The 22,283-nt window shown below is 40.5% G+C and overlaps 1 protein-coding gene and 1 pseudogene across 2 annotated transcripts in view; both read right to left on the bottom strand.

Annotated features, from left to right (window-relative positions):
- LOC308431438 (protein FAM98B-like) overlaps window positions 1-22,283 on the bottom strand; it is a 292,458-nt pseudogene that overhangs the window by 145,588 nt on the left and 124,587 nt on the right. The gene's annotated exons all lie outside the window — the stretch shown is intronic.
- Window positions 1,360-11,122, bottom strand: BLOC1S6 (biogenesis of lysosomal organelles complex 1 subunit 6). The gene is made up of 5 exons (XM_080931107.1): window positions 10,970-11,122; window positions 6,520-6,661; window positions 5,081-5,168; window positions 3,239-3,325; window positions 1,360-2,949 (listed from the first exon to the last, which is right to left on the bottom strand). Exons 1-5 carry the CDS (start codon window positions 11,049-11,051, stop codon window positions 2,830-2,832), a joined length of 519 nt encoding a protein of 172 aa, XP_080787233.1. The 5' UTR covers window positions 11,052-11,122; the 3' UTR covers window positions 1,360-2,829.

Below are 22,283 nucleotides of genomic sequence, written 5' to 3'. Positions count from 1 at the left end.
AATCAGGAGAGGTAGTAAAACAAAGGCCTCAGCAGTGTACGTACGGAAAGAGACGTGTACGCTGCTATGTACAGGAAGGTTGGTACCTGATGAACAATCCTGGGTGATTCCGGTGTTTTCATTAAGTTCATAAAAAGTACTTTTCGTTTTTTATAAGATCAAAATCAGACAAAGGTGTTGGACATACAATTGGTACTGATGAACTGAATCCACACCAAAATTCACAGATTCACAAAATTCTCCACTACATTTAATGTCTCTGCACATTTACAGGATCCTTATGAAGTCAGCTCAAAATGAACACCCCATGTGTCAGCACCATAAATATCTGATGCTACTTCAAAACAATGGCAACTTTTCTTTCAGCCAATTTCTAATTTGTTGAAAAACACTGCAAAAACTATATTATAAAGGTATGTGTTTGGTTATTGTGTTTCCATGGCACTGAAATACAGCTAAAATTTTAGAGTTTCATCACCTATAGTGTTTCCGATTGACCTCTGACCTTAAAGTGGTGGCTATTGAGGTATATTTTCTTTTGTAGATTGATTTCTCTATTGTGAGGGTGAATGTTTTGTCTACGTGTGAGCAGGTGCACCAGCTGTGTCTGACGCTAGCAGAGGCCAGGTGAGGGGACTGGATCCTCTGGAACCGGAGGTATAGATGGTTGTGAGCTGCTATGTGGGAACTAGGGATAGAACCCTGGTCCTCTGTAAGTGTAAAAAGTGTTCTTAACTGCTGAGTCATCTCTCCAGCCCATCTTTCTGATATGTTACAACATCTTTAAAACTTAATATAATCCTCAAAACATATGTGATACATTGCCATCCATCCATTCATTAAACATGATTTTAATACTGGTCAAAAAGTCCAATTAATTAACTAGGACTCTTAATTTCCTGCCAGCTAAGGTTCGGTTTTAAATCTGATTCTATCAAAAGCAGTAGTGAATAATTTATTTCCTAAGATTAATTCCACAAGTTACTGGGTAGCTATGAAACTATTCCATTGCTCATGGATGTAATCACTGGGCTTTCTATAGCACGAGTTCCTGCATCAGAATGTGAAGCACTCTACACCCCACATCAGACCTAGTGGGTAAGAACTGAGGATGTCTGCATTCTCTCAAGTTCCCAGGTGAAAAGGACATGTGACTGAGTGTGGGAAACCCTGCCAGTGGCAACCAGACCCAGAGCATCTCATCCTTTGCGGTACATTAGAATCAATGGCAGAGCAAAACAAAGGATAGATTCACTTTAAGAGCCCGAGGAAGTGTACAGAAGTGTCCAGGAACAGCACTTGAATCAACCAATACTATTGGTCAGCGTGAAAAGCAATCTCCAGCCTTCATCACGGATCAGATATTTTATTGTAACAAGTACATTCCACAATATAATGGCATTGTCCTGCAAGTCCTGGTGACCTGTGCTCTGGGAGTGACAGCAAATGAGTGAGGGTAACAGCCTTTCAGATACTCTTTGTATTCTTGAACAGAAGTCAAGATCAATGGCTGTGGGACCACACTTCATTCATTGAGAAGGAAAGGGGTCCTTCAAAGAAACAGTTACGCCATTAAGCTGACGAATTCTTAGCATTGGTCATCTTTAATGATCTCTCTATCACCCAGTATGTGATCAGAGGTAGTAATTCCATTCTAATCAGACACCTTTGTAGCTTTGTGCTGCTCACTCACAGTAGGGGCTAGAAATGAGCTTCCTATTAAACATTAAAATGAGAAAGTACACTACTGCAGTCTTGATTTCCAACAATGAGACTTCATCTTGCCCTACAGAGTAAGTTCCTACGTACAACAAAAGGGAAAAAGTTCTAGAAAACAGTAAAGGCATCATGTCCTCTCTTCTGTACAATATTTACATATAATGTGAGCAGCAGAAGATTTTGTTCTTCTTAAGAAACAGAACAAGGCATGGCAGTGCACACCTTTAATCTCAGCACTTGGAAATAAGAGGCAGGTGGATTGTTAAGTTTGAGGCCAGCCTGGTCGAGAGAGAGAGAGAGAGAGAGAGAGAGAGAGAGAGAGAGAGAGAGAGAGAGAGACAGAGAGAGACAGAGAGACAGAGAGACAGAGATATAGAGAGAAAACAGCACAGAAACACTGTTACATTGTGATAACTTAGCATGCATACACTGCGTGCACACACACAAACACACACACACACACACACACACACACGCCTTTGAGCATCTGGCAGATCCACCATTGCTGCACAGCTTTAGGAATGGATAGACTCCTGCCCTGCACCCCAAATCCACATCAGCAGCAACACTGGAAAAGAGAATGGCTGGAAGGATCTGTCTGGCATCTATTCCCAGCCTGCGTCTAAGGTGCTGGTATTGCCAGTGTACACACACCTCCTATGTTCTTCAAAAAAGCTTGGCAGCTCTCTTTCTGGGAGATGTGTGATCACACAATTGGCATTTCTCTTTAAACAATAAAAAGCAATTGCCAAAAATCAGTGTGGCCTTGCAGGAAAGACCTGTCCTCATAAAAGAAGAAACTGAAACTAAAATTGATTCTTAAGAAGCTCAGACCTTCTACTCATTTTGAACTAGTATCCAGACTCTTCTAAGAACCAGTGTTTTCAGTTTACAAATGATTTAAGATCAAAATAATAAACTTTAAAACTAAGCAAGAGTTGAAAATGTAAGTATCAACAAGACTTCTTCAGTGAAGTCTTGGAGACACAGCAACCCTGGGGAAGATTTCAAGACGAGCCATGGCAGAAGGCCCCGTCCACGCCTCCCGCTCTGTGTACGGCACTGGAGATCCAGGAAGCAGGATGGGACAGGAACCCGGAAGCTGGCGCCTCACGTCCTCTTGGCTGGCTTGGCTGTCAGTTGCTTTTCTCTTTCGAATTCCCTCTCGCGCTGCTGCTCCTTCTCCAGCTCCTCCCTCTGCCTCTTCTGCTGCAGCTTCAGCGCCCTTTTCTGTGGGAGACCGGGGAGAGCTACAGTTACGGCATAACTTAGAAATATTTGACTTCAGTTATTCAATACTTATTAATAAATTCCACGCTTAAGGTCCCCTTAATTTAAAACAAAACAAACAAGCCTTACTCCAGGTTCACATTAAGTATGAACTGCAAGTTCATATGCAGAGATGAGCCCACTAGCCCAGTGACTGGTGAAGGAGCCAAGGGACTTCATTAAAGGGAACCAATGTGACATGAGTTCATATCTTACTGTTTAGGAAGGACGAGGAGGGTTTCCCACTCACTTTCAACTTTGATGTCTTCTCGTGGAGCAGCAGCATCTCTTTCCTTATGTTCACCAGCTTGGCATGATAGTGCTTCGCTTCTGTGAACTTGAGTCAGAGCACACAGAGAGAAAGACAAGAGTGTGAATGTGTCAACACTTAAACTACAGTTCATCCGTCCTGGGCCGCAAATTTAGAGCCCCAGTGATGGCCATAATTTAAACTCTATGATGCAGATTTCATTCAACCATTAGCAGAATTTTGAAAACAGCTTATTCAATTCAGTTGACAAAAAATAATTCCAGCATTCGGGAGGCAGAGGCAGGTAGAGTTGTGTGAGTCTAAAGCCAACTTGGGCTGTATATTAAGTTCCAGGCCAGCCAGGGCTACACACATACACACATACACACACACACACACACACACACAGAGAGAGAGAGAGAAAGAGAGAGAGAGAGAGAGAGAGAAAGAGAGAGAGAGAGACTCTCTGATTGACTGTCTCTCAAAATAATTTATTAAACATAAACAGACATTAATGTTAAATAGGTTATAAACAACATTTTGCTTCAAAAACATGCCACATAGTCTAAAAATTATAATAGTTACCATTGCCTTTTTGAGAGAACAAGCTAACAAGACCGGGAGTGCTGTCTTCCGGTCAGAAAAACCCAGCAGGTTCCCAGACTCAGAGAACAAACTCAGTCATGTCTCTTGAGGTCAGAATAACAACATAGGCACTAAAGGACGCTCACTGCTTTCCCAAAGTACACATTCTGTGTCTCAGCCAGAAGCCAAAAGGTAAGTCTCCTGTTGGGAGAAGCTGAAGGGTGATGGAGGCCTAGACTGGTTGGAGAGAATGGGAAGGGAACCTTATTCTCAGACAACACAGAGAGAGGGAATGAGAGGTGGGCCTGCAGAGAGTAGCTACCTCTCACATAGCTACAAGTCACGTCAGTTCACAGGAACTCTGTGTGTATCTTTCAGGGCTTCCCATTCCCACTCCTACATGAGAATTAAAACCACTCCTGGTCAAAGGGAAGAGATAGGTTAAAAATTCAGTTCTGTCCTTCCAGGCTGATGCGACAGAATTCTGCTCATTTATTCAACTTTCACTCATAACAAACAACCATCTGGTCACAGCGTGAAGTCGGGAAAGGACAAGGGAGTCAGTGTGGCCGTGCTCACTCTCCCACAGGGGTCAGGGAGCCGCTGAGAAGGCCGCACTGTACAGCAAGCCTCTCCCTAGTGCTGACAGCATGATGGATATGTAAGGGAGACAATCCTAACCCACCTCTGTCCAGTAAGTGTCTACCTCTGAGGTGTGTAGGAATCCTTCTGAAGTCATGCAGACAAGCAGTAGCTAATGTCCAGGGAGGGAAAAGGAGCAACATGGCCTTGCTTAGGCTAAGTCTGTTTTCTTAAAGACTATCTGCTCTTTTATCAGCTTCTAGTGAAATTCAACTATCTAACCAACTACTCATCCTCAGCGTGCCCGTCTCATCGTGGTGACAAGAATACTGGTAATTAAAAGTAATTAAGAAACCACATAATTGGCCCTTCAAAAGAGCTGGCACTTTCCTTGGTGGTAGGGTAGAAACAGTGCCTCGAATGTCCCTTACTTTCCACTTTCCTCTGATGTCATCATCTCATGAGATCTTCTCCACAGTACAAATAAGCTCAGTTTCCTAATATATATTCAGCATGTGAAAGACAATAACTTGGAATTCTAATAAAGCAATCAGGATTTATTAAAAAGACAAATTTTACACATAAAAGTTAGAGGATAAGATTATTAAAATGCAGAAGTACAAAGCCCTTCTAAAACCAGAGCTCATTAAGTTAGATAAGCAAAATCATACTTACCAAAGCATTGATGTCCAACATGGAATGGCATTCTTTAAATTTTGAAATCTCTTGTTCCAGTGTATCCAGTAACACAACTTGGTTCTGTCTGAAACAAAAGCACACAGCCAAAGCACATTTTACACTTTCTAAGTATTGGTTCATTTCACAGAATCATACTCATTCTGCTAAAGGGAAAAACTGGAAATGCGGCTGGCAACACAGCGCCTCTCCAAGACTTCCCTGACTTAGAATAGTCTTTTCCAAAATCAAAGATATATTCTGACAACTAAGAGTATACTTTATTCTTGACACAATTTCAGACTTTAATAACTAAAATAATCAGATTATTGCGGAGTATTTTGCTGTTTTAGCAACATTCTGCATTATCACCCCAAAAGTTTTTTTATTGTATTTTGCTCATGAAACTCGATTTTCTATGCATCCCCAAAAGTAAACTAGGAACCAAGAATTTCCTGATTTAGGCTTGGAAAAGATGCAGTGCTGAGGGACAGTGTTTCCTCAAGGATCAATGAGTAGCTCAGAAAGAGTCGGCAGAGGACTGGGAACCATGTGCCTCCCCCTTACAGCCGTGTGCTCTTAGACACTCAACTTGCTTCTCTTGACCTAAATGTCACTTATACAGACAAGGTCAGAGCAATTTCAAGGGTTTGTTAACCTTTAGATTCAAATCCTATGGAAGGAGAGAAGCTAACTTCCTTCCTGTTCCTCCCCAAAGCAATATGATCACAGGGTTAAGTGACAGGGAAGGGTCACCTAAGTGAACATTTTAAAGAAAAATATAACATGGTTTGTTGCAAAATAAAGAGCTGTGATGAAAATTGAATTAGCAATGTGACTGAAGGGCAAACACACGTCCACTATCAGACCTGGGCCTGCAGACCAACAGGTCACTCACTAGTCCATTTGTGTCAGACTAGAAATCACACGAGAGGAAGTACAGCATGGAGAACAAAATACCCAGCAACTTGCCAAATACAAGGCGGCAAAACCCAGGAGTCACAACTGGAAAACAGAGGTGGGGATGGGATTGGGGTTAAACATGAAAACAGCAACTTCAGTATCAATAAAACTGAAAAGCCGCTGGCCAGATCAAACAAGAAAAAAGGGCACAACATTTTAAGAATCGTTCATGAAGAGGTCAATCATCACAGCTGATACAATTATTATAAGGACCTAAACTCCACCAGCTCTGAGCACTTCACAGGGAACAGACTGATCATTCGAACACACAAATGATCCAAACTCACTCTCAAAGTCTACCACAAACAAACTAGACTCTCCAGGAGGAAGACTTCACTTTCGACATTTAGGCTACAGGTTACTTCACGATTCCCACTTTCAGAACACAGACATGCTCAATGATTCAGTGTTCCAGGAGACAACACTTCCGTGCTCCATGAGATTACCAGGGGGCACCTGGCTTTCTGTTGGCTTACGTGAGCTCCTGGAGCGCTCGCTTGGACCTCTGCAGATCTGGTAAGTAGTGGGACAGCAGGCCTCCCACCAGGTGCTCCACAGCCCTGTCCTCCACAGCCAAGTCCTCTATCAGTCCTTCATCTGGAGATGCGTCACTTAAGCCTGTGCTCAAGACAGAAACAAATGTAGTTAGTGCTCTGCTGCTGCTGCCTGGGAAAGGCTGGGGCTCAGCCAGGGACAGGGAGCTGGGAGCCCAAACCCTCTCCTAACTACTTTTAAATATGGACCTTCTAAGCTTTCTCTAAAATGGAAGGAAGGAAGAAAGGAAGGAAGGAAGGAAGGAAGGAAGGAAGGAAGGAAGGAAGGAAAGAAGGAAGGAAGGAAGGAAGGAAGGAAGGAAGGAAGGAAGAACAAAAACTATTTGTGTTATTTTAAGTATTTCTTATTTTGAGGCAAGTTTTCCCTGTATAGTCAGCCCATGCTGGCCTAAAATTCTCAATCCCCTGCCTCAGCCTTCTGAGCCATGTATTATCACGTCTGGGAAAAAGGTATTTTTAAGCTGCAAGTATATAACAAAGTCTAGGTAAATGTACATTAGCATATTCAAATTTTACATGTTCATGCATTTTATTAAATGAGTCAGGCTGAAGTTTACATCTACTGAATTAAGGAATTCTTAATACATTAATGCTTTTAAAAGCATGCATATATTCTATATACAGAGCCTGGTGAGGCAGCTCAGTGGGTAAAGATCTTGCTACGTAAGCCTGACCTCCTGACATCCATCCCCGAAACCTACAGGAAAGAAGAGACTCCTGAAAACTGCTCTCTGAGTGTCACAAGAATACAGTGATATGATCTCAAACTTGCCCCTCCCCCCAAACAATTACAGGGAGGACTGAGAGATGGCTAAACCATTAAAGGCTGGGCTCATAACCAAATAGGCAATAAAATAAAATAAAGTGTTAAAGAGATTATATAAACGAAGATGCAATGCCTAAACCCCTGTTTTAAATGCAAAGAAAGGCCTTTTGCTTAATATATTTGCACATAAAGGGGGTTGTTTTGTCATTTATTAATTAAGACACAGCACTTTCTGTGAATCAGGGCCAAAGCTAGGAAAGTCAGCTGGGATGGGGCCCCAGGACTCGGCCTATTAACACAAGTTCAGTGATGTGATGACTCAACTCGAAGGGGGAAAAACATTCCATACCTTAATGTGCTATAGGAAATAGTGTGTTTTGATTGTGTCATGGCCTAGTTTACCTGCTGCCAGGAATGACTCTGTATCCTCTTCCAGGCAATTCAAATGTCTAAGGTAAATACCCACTGATTACTGTTCCCAGAAAAATTGTACAAAAGTTTCAGAGTGGGGTCAATGAATGGTTATAAGGTTTTTACAAATATTGATTTTGAATAAGATGAAAGTAAAGTGTTCACTAAAACTGCCCAGAAAGCATTCCATAGTTAATGGTAACTTCCCAAACACCTGTTGTCAATTATAGTCTAGTAAGAACCAGGGGGCTGGAGAGATGGCTCAGCGGTTAAGAGCACTGACTGCTCTTCCAGAGGTCCTGAGTTCAAATCCCAGCAACCACATGGTGACTCACAACCATCTGTAATGTGATCTGATGTCCTCTTCTGGTGTGTCTGAAGACAGCTACAGTGTAATTATATATAATAAAGAAATAAATCTTAAGAAAAAAAAGAACCAGAGAACATCAAATTAAGACTGGACTGGAAAGAGAGCTCAGTGGTTAGGCACACTAGAGGCTCTTACCTCTGTAACAATTTTAACTTTAACCCTGAAAACACAAACAAATTGGAATTTTCAATGTTTAAAGACAACTCAAATGGGAAATGCTAAATAGAAACTGGAACTCTCCACTAGCAAAAATGAAATAGGATGGAGGAAGACTTGGGAACAGTACACTATTAATGTGCCTTTGGATGAGGAACAAAACGTTTACATTTCGCAAGTAATTCCACTGCTTATATTTTGTCTACAATAACAGTACAACACCAACTTCTTAATGTGCCTTTGGATGAGGAACAAAACGTTTACATTTCGCAAGTAATTCCACTGCTTATATTTTGTCTACAATAACAGTACAACACCAACTTCAAGTAAACATGGACAACATATTACAGATGAACAGAAAGAAATACCTGACTAAGGATATTTCAACTTTGAGATGTAACAACAAATTTGCCTGCCTACCTACCTACACACACACACACACACACACACACACACACACACACACACACGCATGCAAACATTTTCATTCATAGGCCTCCCTTTCCTATTATAATTATTAGTAATTATTGGACAGATATCAGCTAATTTTTTATACATATTTAGTTACTAAGTTCCAGGTACTTCATTGTGGAAGACTCTAAAACAGAGGTTTTGACCATGTGGTAGCAACCCCACAGGGTTACCTAAGTCCATCAAAAAACAAAGATATTTGCATTATGATCCATACCAGTAGCAAAAATAGTTATGAAGTAGTCATGAAAATATTAAAGGGTTATGGTGTTAGACAATTAAGAAACACAGTTCTCAAAGAAAAAAAAGGGGGGTCCTTATCAGATTCACACAATGAATGTGCACTGAACACCTACTGTGTGTTAATTTCTTAGTTACAACAATAACTAAGGTAAACTCTCCTCCCTGAGTGCACAATACAGAGGAGTATACAAAACCATTACAGAAAGTGTTGTGGAATCTGACAATCTGAGATGGTTTCTAAAGGAAGGCTGGGTGTTGAAGAAGCTGAATACCCACCTCATCCCCCACCCCATCTTCTGTTCTCTTTGTTAATCACTGTTAAAAAGCAAATGTCCTTCTCATGACCTAACTCCAATGGAGTCATGGCAGTTCACACATAAATGTTCAGAGACTGTCTTTACCTGGCCATACAACCTTTTTATCACACTATTCTGAGGGCCCTCTACTTGTATGTGTGTCTGTCTGTTTTATCAAAGGCTTGTCCTGCTTCAACTCCCTAAGTGTTGGCATGTTAACACGTGGCAAGTTTTCTCTTAAACACATCTTAAGTATCTTTCTTCAGCAATCTATATGGATCTACTTCATTCATCTTAAAAGAACAAAATTCTATAGTACTTTTACCCAATCCCCTGTGGACAGATTGCACTATTTTCACTTTTCAATAAAGAAAGATGCAATGATCTTCCTAGCTAATCTTTGCCCCTTCTTATGTCTCTGGAAGACATTCTTAGAAAACAGTTGGAAAGTAACATGTGTCCCATCTTTGACATTGCAAAAAACCCTCCTAAGAAACCACACCAACTTAGACTACCGCCATCACTTCCACATGGACACAAGTCTGATAGAAGGGATGAAACATTGTTAAGGAAACAGAATTCGTAAAGGTAAGGATGAAAAGCAAGGCTGTTCACAGAAATGCAACAAATGAGCTATTAATGTACACTGTGAGCCAGCCCATGAGGATCCCTGAGTGCCGATCCTATGGGAAATTCATGCTATTTGAGGATTCGAAGGACTCATGGCTGGAGCTTGTCTTAAGGCAGTAAAGTTACAACAAAGGAAAAATGATTCGAGAATAAGAGACTAGAGGCGGTAGCTTTAGAACTGCTGACATCAGGGCGCAAACACACACCATTAACAAGATCAGACATCTGAGGCTAGGGATCTGTAGTAGAGCACTTGCTTAGCACAAAAAAAGTCCTGTCCCTACCTCTGACATCTACTTTCCTTTATATGCATGCCATTCGTGCATTATATGCAGGAGAAAAAAAGAGAAGAGAGGGAGGAAGGAAGGCGGGGAAAGAGAGAGGAGAGTGGGAAAGGAAAGAGCGAGGGAGAGAGACCCAAGCTCCACGTAGGTACTACAGTGTTTTTACTGATGTGACTGAACAAGTCATGGGGTACGTCATTAAAGAAAATCATGGCCAGGAAATGCTGAGTAGATTTGTAGCTTCCTATTTCAGGAACGACGAGATTATTTTTAGAAGGTCCATCTAGCGCCCTTCCTATAAACCAATGCACACTGAAACTGGTTTGAGTGGCGATGTTCTCAACCTCACAAAGACGATGGTGTACATAAACAGTGCCCATCTGGCTATGTAGCAAACTAACCGTTTCATTCAACGGACGCCTTCGGGCATTAATGCTCAAAACTATTCTGGAACTACAGGGACCGCTGAAGTATCGGATGAAGAAATGTTACCAAGGAAGTCAGATTCTTTTATGAGTATCCAATATTGGATAGGTTTCTAAAAACCGACGTTCTGACAAACTCATCACCAACCCCTAACCCCGTGACAAACAGTTGAAATGCAACACAAACTCAAACCTTCAACACTAACAGCACCCAACAGTGCGTTTCCCCGCGGGACCAAGGTTGCTTTGCTCTGGCGCTCTAGGCGTCCCACCCACTCGGCCCCGGTCCCTGTGAGCAGTCGCCCGCAAAACTGCCGTACCCGGCGTGGGCTCGCCGGCCTCCAGGCTGTCGGGGGGCTCCGCAAGGACCCCGTCCGGGGGCGATGGCACAGGAACACTCATGTCCCTGCACGGGGCGCTGCGTGGGGCGAGTGGTGTGAAGTCAGAGGCAAGAAGTAGGAACCTAACGGGTGCCAGCGTCCAGCCGGACGAGAGCCGCCGATGCACACGGAAGTGACGAAAGCGGAAAACGTCGTCTTCCGCCACAGCACGTTACTGCCAGTCAGGAGAGCCCGCCCCCGCGTCAGCGCCAAAGGCGCTGCTGTGCGCGTGCGGGTTAATTTTTCTCAGAGGGTGGCCGGTGGAACCCGGAAGAACGGTTAGAGGACCGGATGTCGCGCCAACCGTGTGAAGCTTTCCGGTGTTGAGTCCTATTTAAGCGAGAGCCTTAGTAACACGGACCGCTAAGTTAGTACGAACTCCGTGCAACTTTTCAAGAGTAACTTCTCAACTCTCCAAGGTAGACAGCTTTTAAGACCTCTAGATACATTAAGGTGCATGGCAATAAAATCTACTAGTTAACACAACCTTTAAATATGAAGGGTACTCCATGGACCCAAGGTAACAGTCTTTAAAACTGATGGGGAGGAGGGTGTCTCAAAACAGATTTGATTATAAAGGATGATTAAACAAACACTGATTGGCTTGAAGACTCGGGAGTCATCATTCTGGATGGTGGTTTGCCTCCAGAAAAATGTAAGGAAATCAATTCTTCCCCCCAAAACCTTTTGTAATGAAACTCAACCCTGTGAGTTTTCAAGATTTTTATCCCTGTGAGGTTGCTGAACTATGGAATTTGTAATAATTAGTGTTGTCATACTATAATTGTTTGTATATGCTCAGCCCAAGGAGTGGCACTATTGAGAGGTGTAGTCTTGTTGGAGTAGGTATGTCACTGTGGGTGTGGGCTATAAGATTCTTACCCTAACTGCCTGGAAGTCAGTCTTCCACTAGCAACCTTCAGATGAAGATTTAGAACTCTCAGCTCCTCCTGCACCATTCCTGCCTCAATTCTGCCATGTTCTTGCCTTGTTGATACTGGACTGAACCTCTGACCTTGTAAGCCAGCCCCAGTTAAATGTTTTTTAAGACTTGGTCATAGTGTCTGCTCACAGCAGTAAAACCCTAACGAAGACACATACAAATAGGAAAACAACTTATTAGTCTTCAAACATCTTATGCAATCTGGGCATTCTAAGCTGTCCGTGTGTATAGTATGCTTGTTCCTGCTTCAAACCAGAGTATCCTTATCTTTTAAGTGCTCTAGAATGATAATCTTTTTTATTATTTTGTTTGACAAGGTGAGATGTCATGTAGCCTAGACTGCCCTTAGACTCAATATGTAATTAAGGCTGGCCTTGAATTCCTGGTCTTCCTGCCTCAGCCTGCCAATAAAGTGTTATGATTACACACATGAGCCCCCACACTCTAACATAACTTTACTGTGGAAGCCATTCATTCAGAAGTTACAGTGATGACATTTCATAACAACAAACTTCCTCCTGCTGTTTAGCATTGAGTTCCTTCTCAAATTCATTATTTCATTCATAATTTGGATTATGAATGCCAAATAGAAACTCTATGCCCAGAGAACAAAAATAATCCTCAATAAATTGACTAATTAGTAAACTATTGGTACCCTAGTCCCTAATTCCAAATATCTGTAATTTCCAAAGCCTGAATTATGCAACATGGTAAGCCTAATAAAACACCTGACACCCTTGCTTGGTTTTGAGTTTGATGTACCAATAGTGTAGTGGGACCCTTTGAAATAGAGCCATTCCTGTGAGTTGCCATTGGCTGCTTCCATCTCTTGGCTGATATTAAGTAAATTTCATGAAATTTTAAATACTGGTTATTTAAGTTTAATGGATGAAATAAACTTTTATGTCCTGCCTGTCTTTATGATTTGTTTTGCTAAAAGGAGAATTCTTGCTAGGAATTTTAATATTTTTCAACATTATAACTTACTGTAACCAAAGCACCTAAATAAACAAGAAGTTGGTACCAGATTCATCTTGTTTTTGTCTCTGATCTTTCCCTTTATTTTCTCTAACCACTTCTTTGTTAGGGACCCTCTATTTGTGACACAGAGCTCAAAGGCAACTGATAAAATTTTTTGAGTTTATTGAGTTACATTTTATGTCTTTTGAAGGGTCTTTAGTTTTTCCATTTCCTTTTACATATCAAGTTATATACTCCAAGTACTTTAATGTAATACATTTTAAGATTGAACTAGGCACCTTAGATGGTGATGCTAAAGATAGAGTTCTGGTTCATGTCCAACAGAAACATTATGTTCCAAATTTCATAGTTTGTGTTAGAGTTTCTTCTTGATGTTACATATGAAATGTGTACATTGAATGTTACATTGAAAAATGTATCACATTGTACTGTCAGGAAAATGATCTACAATAGCCAAAGTTTAGGTTTTTTCCCTTTTTGTTTTGGTTTTTTTGGGGGGGGTTTAAATTTACATTTCAAATGTTTTCCCCTTTCCCGGTTTCCTCCCCCAAAACCACCTCTCCCATCTCCCTCCTCCCTGCTTCTATGAGGGTGCTCACCCACCCACTACCTTCCAACTCCTCAACCTAACATTCCCCTACACTGGGGCATCAAGCCTTGGCAGAAACAAGGGCTTATCCTCCCATTGATGCCCAACAAGGCCATCCTTTGATACATATGCAGCTGGAGCCATGGGTCTGTCTATGTGTACTCTTTGGATAGTGGTTTAGTCCCTGGGAGCTCTGGTTGGTTGATATTGTTGTTCTTCTGGAGTTGCAATATAGCTCCTTCAGTATTTTCTCCAACTTCTCCATTGGGGACCCTGTTCTCCAATGGTTCAATGTTTGGCTGTGAGTATCCCCCTCTGTATTTGTCATGATCTGGAAAAGCTTCTCAGGAAACAGATATATCAGGCTCCTGTCAGCATGCACTTCTTGGCATCTGCAATATTGTCTGAGTTTGGTGGCTGTATATGGAATGGATCCCCAGGTGGGTCAGTCTCTAAATGGCCTTTCCTTCAGTCTCTACTTCAAACATTGTCTCCCTGTTTCCCTCTCTGAATATTTTTGTTCCCCATCTAGGCAGTACTTAAGAATCCACACTTTGGTCTTTCTTTTTCTTGAGTTTCATGTAGTCTGTGAATTCTATCTTGGGCAATCTGAGCTTTTGGGCTAATTTCCATTTATCAGTGAGTGAATACCATATGTGTTCTTTTGTGACTGGGTTACCCAACTCAGGATGATAGCTTCTAGTTCCACCCATTTGCCTAAGAATTTCATAAAGTCATTGTTTTTATTAGTGGAGTAGTACTCCATTGTGAAAATGTACCACATTTTCTGTATATATTCCTCTGGAAGTTGCAAAGCTTCTGTAAAGATAAGGACACTGTCAAAAGGACAAAATGGCAACCAACAGATTGGGAAAAGATCTTTACCAATCCTACTACATCTGATAGAGGGCTAGTATCCAATATATACAAAGAACTCAAGAAGTTAGACTCTGGAGAAATAATTCTATTAAAAATGTTGTTCAGCACTAAACAAAGAATTCTCAACTGAGGAATATCAAATGACTGAAAAGAACCTAAAGAAATGCTCAACATCCCTAGTCATCAGGGAAATGCAAATCAAAACAACCCTAAGATTCCACCTCACACCAGTCAGAATGGCTAAGATCAAAAACTCAGGTGACAGCAGATGCTGCTGAGGATGTGGAGAAAGAGGAACACTTCTCCACTGTTGGTGGGGTTGCAAGCTGGTTACAACCACTCTGGAAATCAGTCTGGCGGTTCCTCAGAAATTTGGGCATAGTTCTACCTGAGGACCCGGGTATACCACTCCTGGGCATATACCCAAAAGTAGCTCCAACATCTAACAAGAACACATGCTCTACCATGTTCATAGCAGCCTTATTTATAATAACCAGAAGCTGGAAAGAACCCAGATGTCCTTCAACAGAGGAATGGATACAGAAAGTGTGTTACATATACACAATGGAGTACACTCAGCTGTTAAAAACAGCGAGTTCATGAAATTCCTAGGCAAATGAATGGAACTTGAAGCTATCATCCTGAGTGAGGCAACCCAGTCACAAAAGAACACTCATGGTATGTACTCACTTATAAGAGGATACTAGCCCAAAAAACTCAGAATATCCAAGAAACCATCCACAGACCTTATGAAGCTCAAAAAGAAGGAAAGCCAGAATGTGGATACTTCAGTCCTTCTTAGAAGGGAGGGGAAAAAAACATTCATGGGAGGAAATACTAGGTCAAATAAAGGAGCAGAGATTGAAAAAAAGATCTTCAGACAGTGCCTCACCTGGAGAACCACCCCAATTGCAGCCACCAAACCCAAGCACTATTGCTGATGCCAAGAAGTGTTTACCAGATATGGATGTCTCCTTAGAGGCTCTGCCAGAGTCATATAGATACAGATGAGAAGTGCTTGCAGCTAACCATCATGCTGAACACGGGGACCCCAGTGAAAGAGCTAGAGAAAGGACTGAAGGAGCTGAAAGGTTTGCAGCCTCATGGGAAGAACAACATCATCAACCAGCCAAAGCAGGGGGGTGGAGAGGGTGATTGGGAGAAGGAACACATTCATAGAAGCAAGTTGAGGAGAAGGAGGAAGGGAAGGTAGAGGGGGGAAGAGTATAACGTTTGAAATGTAAATACAGAGAATTTCTATTAAAATTGAAAAAATTAAAAAATAAATAAACATCTGGATTATTTCCAGCTTCTGAATATTATATTTTTTTAAAAAGGTTGCTATGAACATAATGGAGCATGTGTCCTTGTTATATGTTGGAGCATCTTTTGGATAAGTGCCCATGAGAGATATACCTGAGTCATCAGGTAGTACTATGTCCAACTTTCTGAGGAACCTTCAGGCTGATTTCCAAAGTGGTTGTACCAGTTCCAATCCAACCAACAATCAAGAAGTGTTCCTCTTTCTCCACATCCTTTCCAAAATCTAGTGTCACTTGAGTTTTTTATTTTAGCCATTCTGACTGGTGTGAGATGGAATCTCATGGTTGTTTTTGATTTGCATTTTCCCGATGTCTAAGGATGTTGAACATTTTTTAGGTGTTTCTCACTCAGCCTTTGATATTTCTCAGTTGAGAATTCCTTGTTTAGCTCTATATAGCATTTTTAATAGGATTATCTGATTCTCTGGAGCCTACCTTCTTGAGTTCTTTGTATATATTGGATATTAGTCCTCTATCTGATATAGGATTGGTAATTATCTTTTCCCAAATTGTTGGTTCCCATTTTGTCCTCTTAGCAGTGTCCTTTGCCTTACAGAAGCTTTGCAATTTTATGAGGTCCCATTTGTTGATTCTTGATCTCAGAGCATAAGCCATTGGTGTTCTGTTAAGGAAATTTTCCACAGTGCTCATGTGTTCTAAGCTCTTCCCCACTTTGTTCTCTATCAATTTTAGTGTATCTGATTGTGTAGAGGAACACGATCCACTTGGACTGACACTTTGTACAGGAAATAATAAGAGATTGATTTGCATTCTTCTGCATGCTGACTGCCAGTTGAAACATGCTATATTTTTTTCCACTGGATAGTTTTAGCTCCTTTATCCTAGATCAACTGACCATAGGTGTTGGTCAGTTGTCTGACCCATAATGTCTGGGTCATTAATCCTATTCCATTTATCTACTTCCCTGTCTCTGTGCCAATACCAGTTTTTATCACTATTGCTCTGTAATATAGCATTAAGTTAGAGATGGAGATTCCCCAAGAAGTCGTTTTTATTGTTGAGAATAGTTTCACTATCCTGGATTATTTTTTATTACAAATGAATTTGCAGATTACTCTTTTGAACTTTATGAAGTTGGAATTTTTATGAGGATTGCATTAAATCTGTAGATGTCTTTCAGCAAGATGACCGTTTTTACTATAATAATCTTACCAATCCATGAGCATGGGAGATCTTTTCATCTTCTGAGATCTTCCTCGATTTCTTTCTTCAGAGACTTGAAGTTCTTGCCATACAGATCTTTCACTTGCTTGGTTAGGGTCACACCACCAAAGTATTTTATTGTATTTGTGAGTATTGTAAAGGGTGTTGTTTTCCTAGTTTCCTTCTCATCCTGTTTATCCTTTGAGTAGAGGAAAAGCTACTGATTTGTTTGAGTTAATTTTATATCTAGCCACTTTCCTGGAATTTTTTTCAGTTTTAGGAGTTCTCTGCTGGAATGTTTGGAGTCACTTAAGTATACTATTGTATCATCCACAAATAGTGATTTTTAATTTCTTTCTTTCCAGTTTGTATCCCTCTGGCCTCCTTTTGTTTTCTAATTGCTCTGACTGGGACTTTGAGTACTGTATTGAATAGGTAGAGAGTGGGCAGCCTTGTCCAGTTCCTGATTTTAGTGGGATTGCTTCAAGTTTCTCTCCACTTAGTTTGATGTTGGCTAATGATTTGCTGTATATATAATGACACAATCATGTTTTTATTTTCTCCTTGAGTTTGTTTATATTCTGTTGATGGATTTCCGTATATTAAACTATTCCTGCATCCCTGGGATGAAGCCTACTTGATCATGATGGATGATCTTTTTGATATGTTCTTGGATTCAGTTTGTGAGAATTTTATTGAGTATTGTTGCATCTATATTCATAAGGGAAATTGGTCTGAAGTTTTATTTCCTTGTTAGGTATTTGTATGCTTTATGTATAAGCATTAATTGTGGCTTCATAGAATGAATTGGGTAGCATTCCTTCTGTTTCTATTTTGTGGAATAGTTTGGAAAGTATTGGTATTAGGTTTTCTACAAAGGTCTGATAGAATTCTGCACTAAAACCCTCTGGTCCTGGGCTTTGGCAGGGAGAGGGGGAGGTTGGGAGATTTTTGGTGACTGCTTCTATTTCTTTAGGAGTTATGGGACTGTTTAGATGGTTTATCTGATCCTTATTTAACTTTGGTACCTGGTATCTGTCTAGAAAAATGTCTATTTCATTCCGATGTTTCATTTTTTTTGAATATAGGCTTTTGTAGTATGATCTGATCATTGTTTCTAATTTCCTCAGTTTCTGTTGTTATGTCTCCCTTTTCATTTCTGATTTTGTTAATTTGAATACTGTCTCTGTGCCCTCTGGTTAGTCTGGCTAAGGGTTTATCTATCTTGTTGATTTTCTCAAAGAACCAGCTCCTGGTTTTGTTGATTCTTTGTATAGTTGTTTTGTTTCTACTTGGTTGATTACAGCTCTGAGTATGATTATTTCCTGCTGTCTACTCCTCTTGTGTATATTTGCTTCTTTTTGTTCTAGAGCTTAAAGGAGTGCTGTCAAGCTGTTAGTGTATGCTATCTCTCCAGTTTTTTTTTTGGAGGCACTCAGAGCTATGAGTTTTCCTTAGTGCTGCTTTCATTGTGTCCCATAAGTTTGGGTATGTTGTACCTTTATTTTCATTAAATTCTAAAAAGTCTTTAATTTCTTTATTTCTTTCTTGTCCAAGTTATCATTGAGTAGAGCATTGTTCAGCTTCCACGTGTATGTGGGATTTTTGTTGTTTTTATTATTATTGATGTACAACCTTAGTCCATGGTGATCTGATAGAATGCATGGGATTATTTCAATCTTCTTGTATCTGTTGAGGCCTGTTTTGTGACCAATTATATGGTATATTTTGGAGAAGGTACTGTGAGGTGCTGAGAAGAAGATGTATTTTTTTGTTTTAGGATTAAATATTTTATAAATATCTATTAAACCTACTTGGTTTATAACTTCTGTTAGTTTCAATGTATCTGTTTAGTTTTTGTTTCCATGATTTGTTCATTGATGAGAGTGGGGTGCTAACTTCTCCCACTATTAATGTGTGAGGTGCAATGTGTGCTTTGAGCTTTAGTAGGTTTTTTTTTTTTTATGTATGTGGTTTTCCTTGCATTCAGAGGATATTCAGAATTGGGAGTTCATCTTGGTGGATTTTTTTTCCATTGGTGAGTATGAAGTGTCCTTCCTTATATTGTTTTGATAACTTTTGATTGAAAGTCAATTTTATTTGATAATATAATGGTTATCCCAGCTTGTTTCTTGGGACCATTTGCTTGGAAAACTGTTTTTCAGCCTTTAACTCTGAAGTAGTGTCTGTCTTTGTTACGGAGGTGTGTTTTCTGTATGCAACACAATGCTGGGTCCTCTTTAAGTATACACTATGTTAGTCTATGCCTTCTTATTGGGTAATTAGTCAATTCATGTTGAGAGATATTAGGGACAAATGATTGTTGTTTCCTGTTATTTTTGTTGTTAGAGGTGGGATTATGTTTGTGTGGTTTCTTCTTTTGGGTTAATTGACTGAAGATTACTTTCTTGCTTTTTCTAGTTTGTAGTTTCCTTCCTTTTGTTGAAGTTTTCCATCTATTTTCCTTTGTAGGGCTGGATTTATGGAAAGATACTGTGTAAATTTGGTTTTGTCATGGAATATATTGGTTTCTCCATCTTTGATGATTGAGAGTTTTGCTGGATATAGTAGCCTGGGCTGCCATTTGTATTCTCTTATGATCTGTATGACATTTGTCCAGTATCTTCTGTCTTTCATAGTCTCTGTTGAGAATTCTGGTATTATTCTGACAGGTCTGCCTTTATATGTTAATTGACATTTTTCTCTTCCTGCTTTTAATATTTTTTCCTCATTTTGTGCATTTGATGTTTTGAATATTATGTAATGGGAGAAATTTTTTTCTGGTCCAATCTATTTGGAGTTCTCTAGGCTTCTTGTATGTTCATGATTATTTCTTTCTTTAGGTTAAGAAACTTTTTTTTCCTATAATTTTCTTGAAGATATTTACTGGGCCTTTCAGTTTGGAGTCTTCCCTCTCTTCTACATGTATTATCTTTAGGTTTGGTCTCCTCATTGTGTCCTGGATTTCCTGGATATTTTGGGATAGGAGCTTTTTGATTTGTGCATTTTCTCCGACTGTTGTGTCAATGATTTCTATGGTATCTTCTGCCCATGAGATTCTCTCTTCTATTTCTTGTATTCTGTTGGTGATGTTTGCATCTATGACTCCTGATCTCTTTTCTAGGTTTTCTATCTCTAGGGTTGTCTCCCTTGGAATTTTTTTTATTGTTTCTATTTACAGTTTTAGATCCTGGATGGTTTTGTTGAATTCCTTCACCTGTTTGTTCATGTTTTCCTGTAATTTTCTAAGCGATTTTTGTTTCCCCTTTAAGGGCTTCTACCTGTTGTTCTGTATTTCTTTAAGGGAGTTATTTATGTCCTTCTTAAGGTCCTCTAACGTCTGATTTTAAATCAGAATATTGCCTTTTCTCGGAGTTGGGGTAGCCAGGGCTTGCTGTGGTGGGAGAACTGGGTTCTGATGAAGCCAATTGGCCTTGGTATCTGTTGCTTATGTTCTCGCACTTCCCTTTTGCAATCAGTTATCTCTGGGGTTATCTGGTCTTGCTGTCTCTGACAGTGGCTTGACCCTCCTGTAAGCATGTATGTCAGCACTACTGAGAAACCAGCTCTCTCCCAGCAGGATCTGGGTACAGAGAACTGTGGCACTAGGTCAGCTCTAGGCAAAGACAGAAACTGGAAGGATCCTGTTCCAGACTGCTTCTTGGCTCCTGTGTCCTGAGGGCTCCAGGCAGGCCCCTCAGAGGAGAAGTGGCGTTCTTCCCTGTGCTCTCAGGTGTGTCAACACTTCTGGGATACCAGCTCTCTCTCCACAGGATCTGGGTATGGAGAGCTGTGGCACAGGGCCAGCCCAAAGTTTAGGTTTTGAGTGAATGTTCATTGAATATATGGGAAGCCAAAGTAAAAGAATAAATAACAGGTGGGTGAGTGGATAATGGGATGATAGATACATAAGTATCCCAAACACCCTCAAATTAGAGCTCAAAAATTTCAGCAGAAATTGACGTGGAAGCCCCATTATGGTGGCCAGGTGAAGTTTCCCATTGAGAATGCCCGGTATAGTAGAGTGTCCCCTTAGATAAAGCTGAGCTCCCCAAGTAAGGGGAGGGAGGCACAGATAGAGATGACATCATCAAATTGGGAGCTCCAGCAGAAACCTCCTGGGTACATTGAGACAGTCAGCTAAAGTTCCTGACCCATTGCTTTCTCTCTATGGATCAGGGTCACATGGCTGAATATTTGGCCTCTATTTCACACCTGCGAGTATTTTTATATCGTGGAATAAACAATAGTAACCCCTGATGGAAATGAGTTATTTTGTCAATGTTCTCAAGGCATGATGTTTTTACTCTTGGGCTGTTTGCCCTTCCTGTCACCAAGTTAGAAAGGCCAGCCTCTACCCAGACAAGGAGCCTTCAAGGGACACGTGCTTGATTCTATAATGTGAGGAGGTGGGTTGTCCAGGCCTAATCTTTGCTTCCAGAGACAGTTTCTCAGTGAGCTCAGACAACACGTGACAGTTACTAATATAATGAGAACGATACCATCATATTGTCATAATAATTCACCTGCCTTGAGTATTGTTGGGATTCTTATCATCCTCCCTGCCCCTGATGGTTGTCAAGAGTATAGTTGATTAAAAATCAACTTGATTGGATTCAGAAGCTCCTAGATTACTCAAGCACACCTCTGGGTGCACATGTGAGAGTGTTTCCAGACCAACTTCAGTGGAAAAGTGATAGATGTTCCCTGAATGGCGGCAGTACCCTCCCATGGACCAGAAGCCAAGATAAGTTACTGAGAGAGCAGGAAAATGTCTGGCAGCAATACGTTCCGTATCTGTTTCCTGACTACCACTGCAAGATGTGAGCTGCTCTGATCACCATGTCTTTCCTGCTGTGACAGACCAAATTTCTGAACCCATGAATGACCATGGCAGACTAAAGTCTTTGAAAATGTGAGCCAAAGTAAACCATCCTCCTTTGTGTGGTTTTTCTCAGTTCCGTGTCACATCAATGAAGAGATAATGAGTACATCTGGCAAACACTGCTCTCTTTATTTAGTCTCCATAGTCTATCAGAATGCCATAAAACTGGAGTGATACAGTTTATAACCTTTATAGACTGATAGTGTCCACATACAAATGTATTTAGGTTTCCATCAGGTATTTTCATGGTACCTCATCTTTTAGTGCTGATTTAATTAATGCACATATAAATATGATCATATGTGTATAATATATACATATATTATACACACATATATGTATAATATATGTTTGATGTGCACAGTAATATATATATACATATATTTGTCCACTGAATAAAAAAGATCTTGTTGCTTCCAAATTCTGGCAATGATAAAAGAATACGCTATAACACACATGTGCAGTTTTTCATGTGGACCTATGTTTTCTAA

The sequence above is a fragment of the Micromys minutus genome (genome assembly GCF_963924665.1).
Source record: "Micromys minutus genome assembly, chromosome: 17".
Lineage (NCBI taxonomy): Eukaryota > Metazoa > Chordata > Mammalia > Rodentia > Muridae > Micromys > Micromys minutus.
Note: the sequence above shows the minus strand (reverse complement) of the source record. Positions and strands in the feature narration are given on the sequence as shown.